At 44.1% G+C, this 9824-nt stretch overlaps 1 protein-coding gene across 4 annotated transcripts in view; it reads right to left on the reverse strand.

Annotated features, from left to right (window-relative positions):
- LOC311240243 (uncharacterized protein) overlaps positions 1-9361 on the reverse strand; it is a 201509-nt gene extending 192148 nt beyond the window's left edge. For all 4 annotated transcript variants that reach the window (XM_084328795.1, XM_084328794.1, XM_084328793.1 and 1 more), the window contains exon 1: positions 9152-9361. In XM_084328795.1, the coding sequence (XP_084184921.1) occupies positions 9152-9247 (96 nt within the window). In that variant the 5' untranslated portion in view covers positions 9248-9361. The remainder of the gene's footprint in view (positions 1-9151) is intronic.
- Between the last annotated feature and the right edge of the window lie 463 nt (positions 9362-9824).

Here is a 9824-nt window from a genome sequence, read left to right on the forward strand (position 1 = left end):
TGCCTGTTTTCGTAGGCAGTTAGCCTCTGGTATGCGTGCCATTAGCGTTAGCCACGCTTCTATGCATCTTTTCTTTTGAAAAAAAATATTAAAAAAAATATATATATATTAATAATCTTTTATATTCGACTAAGAGGTTGGCCAGTCGACTACGGCCCCTTTCGACCGATTAGTCGACTAATCGATTAATAGGGGTCAGCCCTATATTTTCCTAATTTTATGGCATGCTTCCTTTTCATTTCTAGATGTTTTTCCTAATTTTATGGCATGCTTCCTTTTCATTTCTAGATATCAAAAACGAAAGGAAAATGGTAAGATCAAGAAAATGGAAGATCTTACCTCCAAACAATATGAAAGGAAAAAAAAACAATGGAGAGAAAATTCGAACAGGCATTATGCTAAAAAGAAAACACTGAATGCCATCTTGGATTTGACCCCTCCCTCCATCAATGAGCCAGATGCCGCACAGGTACTGGAGCAAGATGTAGGCCTACCGGTACCACCAAGCCCCCCAGAACTGCCATCAAACTGCCCAACACCAGAGCAGACGTCCACCCCCAAAGCAAGAAGAAAAAGGAGAATGCAGGATGTCCAGGTAGTACCAAGGCCTCCCGAGCCACCTTTGAACTGCCCAACACCAGAGCAGACCTCCACCCCCAAAGCAGGAAGAAAAAGGGAGGCAACCATAACCTCACTGAGGTCAAAACTGAGGGCGACAAAAGATCAACTGGAAATCCAGTCCCGAAAATACTCTAACCTAACGAAGCAGCTTAGAAGGCTACAAGAAAAAAACAAAAAAGGACCAGCACCTTTGATAGGCACCATTGAGAAGAGAGCCACCCACCGGAGAGAGCCCAAGACCCTGCCCAACAACAGCCAGAGACGATTGATGGGACATGTTGTGAGTCGTTTCTTGCACCAGGATGACAACTCAACCGTCATCAATGGCAAAACAGGGGAAGTCCGCAAGAAAGGACAAGTGTTCAGGAAGAGGGCACTGACTGACACTATGGAGAGACTACATGTTAAATTTCTCAGTCAGCACCCTCGCTACAAACTCTCAAGGGCTCAGTTCTGCAGACTGAAGCCCTTTTGGATCGTGAGACCCAACGTTTCCCAAAGAGAAACCTGTGCCTGCAAAATCCACGAGAATTTCCTATTCAAAATCAAGAAGCTTCACCAGCTTGGGATTGTTGCCACACCATCCACAACTGAAATAGTTGAGTCCTGTGTCTGCAGCTCAAGTGATGTGGAATGCATGTACAGAAGGTGCATTCAATGCCAAGGCAAAACCTTCCCTACAACTATTGATCCATCAACCAAGGGAAACATAATTTCCTGGGACCAGTGGGTTACCCGGACAGGTAAAATCACAAAAAAGGGAAAAGATGGTGCACTGGAGGAGACGAATGTCAAAAACACAGCACTGGAGAAGACACACATCTATCGACAAACTTGTTGACCTCACTAAGGACTAGGGGTGGACGGTATGGTCTAAAATTTATATCACGGTATAATCTGAAGCATAGACGGTAACGGTATATATCACGGTATCATCGTTTTTGATAATTTTTTTTTTTTTTTATATAAAATATATATATTATATAATTAGACTTGTACTTGTATTATCTGCGAGACATCGCCACCACGCAACAAGCTCCACTGTCTGTGTGTACTCTAGTAGCCTCCAGCTACGGCCAGGATTCTCCAGAGCTGCATCTGGACCTATACTCGAGTAGCCTCGAGCAGAGCTACGGCCAGGATTCTCCGGCGCTGCACCTGGACCCTATTGGCATAACGTTACTTAACTGTGCTCAGCAAGCCCTCAGCTCGAATACGCATCGAATCAGTGTTATAAGACATTGATATCAGGAGCTATCTGTAGCTACTGCTAGCCGGATATATAACGTTAATACAACGCCTCAGTGAATTATTTAGTTCAATGGGACATTTCGTTTTGAACGGTGAACTAATTTGCGTTAACGTGAGCTAACGGCTAACGGAGCTATCATACACGTCTACTCTCTACTAGACTTGATGGAGCGTTTGTTGATGTCAGGAGCTATCGGTAGCTGGCCGACTAGATACCGTTCGGTTAGACAATGCCTCATCATGTATTAAACTAAAAGTGAATAGTTGACTGGGTCATTTTGTAACGGTAGCTAAGCTAACGTTAGCTCAGGGAGACGTCCCGTCCCACTAGACTACTAGTAGACCCGTGTTTACATGCGTGCGGGAGGGGCTGGCACTGCGCGAAGCCTCCTAAATAACTTTTTCCAGTTCGCACATATCTATTATCTATGACTAATTCTATCTATTTTTAGGGGCAAATGCGAGTGAAATAGTCGCGCTGTGGTTACATGACGTCATTGCTATTTTAGAGCTGCACTACCGGTTACACGGTATAGGCAAAATCCATACCGTAGAGCAAATTCATACCGTTTATACCGTATACCGTTTATACCGTCCACCCCTACTAAGGACCATGTAAATAAACTGGCCATTCATGTGTATAACATCCAGCACCAGTTCCAGAGGCTGAAGTCACTCAAGGAGAACCTTACTGAGAAAGAGGTGGCCGTCCACATTGATTACAGTGAGAACTACAGCTGTAAGTACACCAGGGAAGTGAAAGACACCCACTTTGGTGGCGGGAACCAGCAAGTGACGCTTCATACTGGGGTCAAATACCTGAGTGGGGGACGTGTGGAGTCTTTTGCGTCTCTGTCAGCGTCCCTAAAACATGATGCTGTTGCAACGTGGGCTCATCTTAATCCAGTGCTCAAGTCCATCCGGGAGGAACATCCAGAAGTGAAGCACATCCATTTTATTTCAGATGGACCCACCTCCCAGTACCGCAACAAGACGGCATTCTATCTGGCCTCGACAGTGCCTTTCATGAGAGGGTTTGAATATGTCACCTGGAACTTCTCAGAGGCATCTCATGGCAAGGGTGCCCCTGATGGGGTAGGGGGTGCACTCAAGAACCTAGCAGACCGGCTTGTCCAGATCCTTAGTCGGGGACAGCCCTAGTGGGCACTGATGTCAACAACAACACTACTGAAGCTAGCACGGCATTCTGTGAGAATTCGTTTTCTACCCTCAAGAACGTCTTTTACAGAACATCGCCTTAGTAGGTATGCTTCATCGACGCAAGGCCAATTTAATTCAGTTGGCATTTGAGAAGGACTTAACAAAAAAGTTCAGGAATGAGTGGAGGGGCAGTGTTTAAGAAGATTTCACTCTGTCCCCAAACGCTGCTTGCCGCTATGGTGAGTAGCCTGTGGAGGAATTTTGTTTGCTTTTTTATGCACCTTATTTTTGTCAGTTCAGTTCAGTTTGTCAGTGAATTCAGAAGTGTTGAATAAATGGAGACTTTTCAAAGATATAGAATAGAAATGTATTATCCTGAGGGAAATTTGACACTGCAAATCACTCAACATAAATTTTTTTGACAGAACAAGTCACGAATAAGAATAACAAAACAAATGGCCTAAGAATATAATAAAATGAAATAGAATAAAAATAGAATAAAAGATACAGTAAATAAATACAGTAAACATATACTGAAGTCTACAGTAGGTGTAATATTGCACAGTGCTGTTTAAAAAATAAGAGTCCAGGAAGATGGTAACTGTCACTCTGTGCTCAGTGATGCAGTGAGGCACAGTGATGCATTGTATAGTCTGATGGCTGTCGGAATGAAGGACTTCCTGTGCCGTTCAGTGCTGCATTTAGGTAGTGTGAGCCTATAACATGCTCCTCCTGTCAGCCATGTCTGTGTATAGTGGGTGGGAGGGGTTTTCCCTGATGGCCTGGAGCTTAGCAAGGTTCCGCCTCTCAGCCACCCTTGCTAGAGTCCAGCAGCCAGCTCCACCCCAACCACGCTACTGGCCTTCCTGACCATCTTATCCAGCCTGTTTGTGTCCCCTGCTCTCAGTCCGCTGCCCCAGCAGGTCTGTTATATATATCCGTTCAGTCTGTTTTTGTATAAGTGAATGTTCTTAAGATAGAGAGAAATTAGATTTTTCAATTGCCTCTCTGCTGTTTAGTTCAGCACCGTGGGCAGCGCCAAGCAAGCCACAGCGCCGTTGTCCCAGCTGAAACGTATAAAAGGGAACCTGTGTTGAAAAACCATTGTGCCCTAGAGCTGCCGCGATAACCGCATTACCGCGTTATCGCTGTTGCATCACGCTCACCGCAGAGTTAGGCTGAATACCGCGTCACCGCTGTTTTTTATCATAATAATAAAGTTGGCTTGCGGCTTGCGGCTCTGCAGATATACACTACTCGGTTCCAAGCAACCCTATTGGGTAGAAGTGGTACCAGAAAAGTCATGTGAAACATTGCAGACCACTGACTGGTCAGAAGAGAGACGCGTCACACTTTGTAGCCTCTGAAGTCTGAACAAAAACAGAACGCCGGCGCCGCCATCTTTACTGCCTCGCTAAGGATGCATTTCATTCAGGATTTGTTTGCGTCTTTGCGACAGAACCAAGTGCAATAAACAAAAAAGAATGGATTCACTGTGTATTCTGCCTTATTTATTGATGAAACAAAACCGACATCAACCCAATTTACCACCAAGCGGAGAGTTTAGTGTCACAACAAGATCGCTGATGTGTTAAGTTTGTTGTTGTTATTACTATTAGCCTAATACTACCGTCAGCCGATATACACAAGAGGTAACGTTAGAGCTGCCGCGATAACCGCATTACCGCGGTATCGCTGTTGCATCACGCTCACCGCAGAGTTAGGCTGAATATCGCGTCACCGCTGTTTTTTATCATAATAATAAAGTTGGCTTGCGGCTTGCGGCTCTGCAGATATACCCTACTCGGTTCCAAGCGACCCTATTGGTCCAGCCTGGCTCTGCGGCTCTGCAGATACCCCCTACTCGACGCGTCACACTTTGTAGCCTCTGAACGAAAACAGAACGCCGCGCCGCCATCTTTACTGCCTCGCTAAGGATGCATTTCATTCAGGATTTGTTTGCGACAGAACCAAGTGCAATAAACAAAAAAGAATGGATTCACTGTGTATTCTGCCTTATTTATTGATGAAACAAAACCGACATCAACCCAATTTACCACCGAGCGGAGAGTTTAGTGTCACAACAAGATCGCTGATGTGTTAAGTTTGTTGTTGTGATTAGCCTAATACTACAGTCAGCCGATATACACGAGAGGTAACAACGTTAAACCCGGGTTTGCTTGGTAGAATACACAATGAGAGGTAACGTTAGCTTTGGCAGAATAGACGCAACGAGAGTCTGGTTAATGTTGTTATTGATTGATTGATTGAAACTGTGTTAAACTCTGGCTTGCTGCAAGCCCTCGGACATCTATGCCCACGGAGCTTTCAGTGTACACAAGCGAGCGGCGGCGGCCCCGCCTGCATCCCCATTCCCCAAACGGAGTAGTACCTGGCTGCAGTGGAAAAGGAACGAAGTACCAGGTGCCTAAAGCGGGTCGAGTCGAGTAGGTAATATGCAGTGGAAAAGCGCCATTAGACTAGAGGCAGGCTATAAGAGTAGACTACTAAAAAAAAAAAAAATGCATTCAAACTTTTTTTTTTGTGCGCACTGTGCGGTAATTACCGCGGCGGTAGGAAATATTGCGCAAATTCGTGCGGTAAGGAAAATATCAATACCGCGGCAGCTCTAGGTAACGTTAAACCCGGGTTTGCTTGGTAGAATACACAATGAGAGGTAACGTTAGCTTTGGCAGAATAGACGCAACGAGAGTCTGGTTAATGTTGTTATTGATTGATTGATTGATTGAAACTGTGTTAAACTCTGGCTTGCTGCAAGCCCTCGGACATCTATGCCCACGGAGCTTTCAGTGTACACAAGCGAGCGGCCCCGCCTGCATCCCCACACGGAGACAAACGGAGTAGTACCTGGCTGCAGTGGAAAAGGAACGAAGTACCAGGTGCCTAAAGCGGGTCGAGTCGAGTAGGTACCATGTAGAGTTGTTCCGATACCGATACCAGTATCGGAAATGCCGCCGATACTGCCTAAAATGCTGGTATCGGTATCGGCGAGTACCCTCTAATGTTGCGCTCCGATACCATGACGTAATTTATCAACAACACTGCGGACGTTGGGCTCTGTAGATACTTTATATACTCATACTTCGCTGGGTGAGCATTATAAAACAAACGTGTGCTTAATCGACCGTGAATTAAAGTGTCAATTGCCATTAACAGCAGAGCAGATACTTTCTTAAAATGCCATTGTCCCGACAGCGCTGTTGACGGGGAGCTCTGATGAGTTCGCTTGGTGGCTGGTGTTATTAGCATTGAACAGCTAACCGAAAGCTAGCTTTGACGTTACCTTGGCTAAAGTTGGGGCTATTCACATAATCCAGCAATAATGGCTGCAGATCTGCAAGCAAAGTACAGCAAATTGGCAAAGGAGTATTCCAAGTTAAATCACAATGTCACCGGCAGTAACGTTACAGTCTTTCCATATAGCGGTAGCTCATGCTAGCTAACATAGCTCACGGTAACGTTGTCATTGCACAATTGCACGTCGCGTACACAATTAATGACATGTTGCGGACAGCCATATCGGCGACAATGTTTAGCTTTTAGTGCCAAATGATAAGAGTCTGAGGCGGAGTCTCAAAAGAGAATGTTGAATATTTATTGTGCAAAAATCACAACAACAGAGCCTCTGGTACTAAACGGAGCCTTCTTGTGGAAGCAAGTGCAGCAACGAATAATGTCCGTGTGGAACTAATGTGCCAACAACCTTTCCGTGGGTGAACTCATTGAGATAGTTTTCAATTACTGATACTAATACTAATCTATACAATCACCTGTTGTTGAATAAATACCATTACTTTATAGTTATTACTAAAAAACAGTATATATAAAACAGTAGCTGTATTAAAAAAAAAACGTTTTATAATTTATATAATATTTTTTTATTTTTTTAATGTATGCACTGGTATCGGATAAGTATCGGTATCGGCCGATACCCAAAGCTTAGGTATCGGAATCGGATCGGAAAGGAAAAAATGGTATCGGAACATCTCTAGTACTATGCAGTGGAAAAGCGCCATTAGACTAGAGGCAGGCTATAAGAGTAGACTACTAAAAAAAAAGAAAATGCATTCAAACCTTTTTTTTTTTTTGTGCGCACTGTGCGGTAATAACCGCAGAGTTAGGCTGAATACCGCGTCACAGCTGTTTTTTATCATAATAATAAAGTTGGCTTGCGGCTTGCGGCAATATATTCGGTAGGAAATATTTCGCAAATTCGTGCGGTAAGGAAAATATCAATACCGCGGCAGCTCTATTGTGCCCCCCCGAGAAAATGTTATGCCCCCCCACTAATTTGTTTCTGCAGCCTGGTCTGCCTCAAAGGCGCAAAAACAAAATTACAAACATCTCAAAACAAACTGGTCAGACTACTGCTTGACCTTACTCCTAGAACCCACCTCACCCCTGCCCACTTTGACAACCTAGGATGGCTTAGAGTAGACGACAGAGTACAGCAACTTGCAATGGGCCTGGTCTACAAGATACACTACACAACCAAGGTACCCATGTACAATGTCAAAATACTTCCCAAAGGTCAGTGAATACCACGATCACAACACCAGAGGGAGCTCCACAAATCATGTTAAACCCAGATTCGGCTCAAACAAGGGACTAAACACGCTTCGCAATTATGCCACATCAATGTGGAACGCCCTACCCAAAGCTGTAAAGGAATGTGAATCACTACCCACTTTCAAAAACACTCAAAAAACACCTACGGGAGACTGCAATTCGAAACTGGCCCCTGTAAATGTCCTAACAACCCCCTCCAATGTACAGTAAAAATTACCAAGTATGGTCTTGTCAATATTCCAATGTACAGTTTTGCTTGTACAGTTGTACAGTGTCCCCCACCCACCCCTCCTACACAACCTCCCCCCTCCCCCCCCCCCCACCCACCTCAAATGTACAGTACCCCCCCCCCCTCCCCCACCTACCCAACCTCCTCCAATGTACAGTTTCTACGTCAAATGTATATACTTCTTTTCTGGACTCTTTTCGTATCACAAACAGTACTGTATTTGCAAATCTGTTATCTCATAAATGTATAGATGTAGCAGTACTGTCTATCTGTATGTCATATATGTTACGATGAATTGGAAAATGGGGGACCCTGATGTAAACAAGACGAAAGTCTTTTTCTGGTCTGCATCCCCTTAACAATTGTATGTATTGAGCTGTACTGTACTGTACCCATTCTGCAATCTGTTAATAAAGTTTTCAATCAATCAATAAATCAAAGGGTCTCAATTAAATATGTGGTAGTAAAAAGAACCTGTGGGAGGATTTCAACAAGATAAATGCGACAACAGGGCAAAATATTTCACTATAATATTTCAAAGCAAAAAATAAAAAATTATAATATTTTTTTTATGCTGCCCCCTGTGCCTATGAAAATGCCCCCGCAGGCACGCGTGCCTAGGGTTGCCTACCCCTGATGGATATAAGCGTGGCAGTTAATGTGTTAAAAAGTCCAACAAGGACACTTTTCATGCAGCAGCTTTAAGCAAACTCTTGATTTATTGACTCAGTTTGTACGTCTGTCATGAATGAATGATGAATGAAAACTTTATTTAACAGATTGCAGAATGGGTACAATACAGTACGGCTCAATACATACAATTGTTAAGGGGATGCAGACCTGAGAAAGACGTTTGTCTTGTTTCCATCAGGGTCCCCCATTTTCAATTCATATAGACATATATGACATACATGACATACAGATAGTCATGAGGATCAGTATTTATTTATTTTAGTAGTTATTCTAGTTTATCAAATGGCTATAACCGAGACCCGAGTGCTGTATATCGTGCTTCCATGTCAATGGAAAAATGACAATAAACATAACTTTGACCAGCTCCATAGAACATAGAACATAGAAAAGAAAGCCTTGAGACGCCACCAGTCGTCGGATCTGATTATCGGTTATGTAGTTATGGTAAACATCCATCCAAATTGTCAATAGCGACACGGTCGTCTCGATTAGTACATTACCCTACAAAAGCCAGAGAGGCCATAACGACACAATAACAATAAGACATGTATATCTATGCGCTGCATAAGCATTGTTTTCAAAAACCCTGATTCCAGGAGTACTTACCAAACCAACGGCACCGGTAGACAGCGTACTAGGCCAAAAATACCTCACACACCGATTCGCGTGTCCCTTGTGTCCTGTGTCCCCCATTTCAAACATTTCACGACGTCAAAATAAGCAACAACAACGCCGATCACAGCACGCGCGACGGCTCCAAACTCCCACGCCCAGGTGTCTCGCGCTGCGCGATGGTTCTGAACTTGAGGAAGAATGGCGATATGACCATGGAAACTATAAAAGAGGGAAGGGTCATTGCGTCACTGTGTAGCGCCTGAACGCACATTGGTGCCAAGTGTGGAAACGTTCACTTCTTCCGACATTGAGTTGAATGGGATCGCCTCGTTTATGCCATATACACAGTTTATTACCTCGGATGTCAGAATATTCGGCAATTTGTTGCATTAACTGACGCGATGACCCTTCCTTCTTTTATCGTGTCCAGTGAAGGTGGCCAAAGGGACTATGGATATGCGTGATTTTTTCCGTTACCAATGTGTGCGAAGACGCTCTCTGATTGGCTAGCCGCGTACAGCGAAGACCCTCTCTGATTGGTTTAGCGCCGAAGGGTCTCTTCCGCCTAACCCTAACGGTCTAACCCTAACCTTAACCCTAACTCTAAGCATAACCCACTTCGAAAGAGGGCCAAAGCATAACCACTTTGAAGCAGAGAATATAT

This window comes from Notolepis coatsorum (assembly GCF_963971535.1).
Source record: "Notolepis coatsorum genome assembly, chromosome: 1".
In the NCBI taxonomy this organism is placed as follows: Eukaryota; Metazoa; Chordata; class Actinopteri; order Aulopiformes; family Paralepididae; genus Notolepis; species Notolepis coatsorum.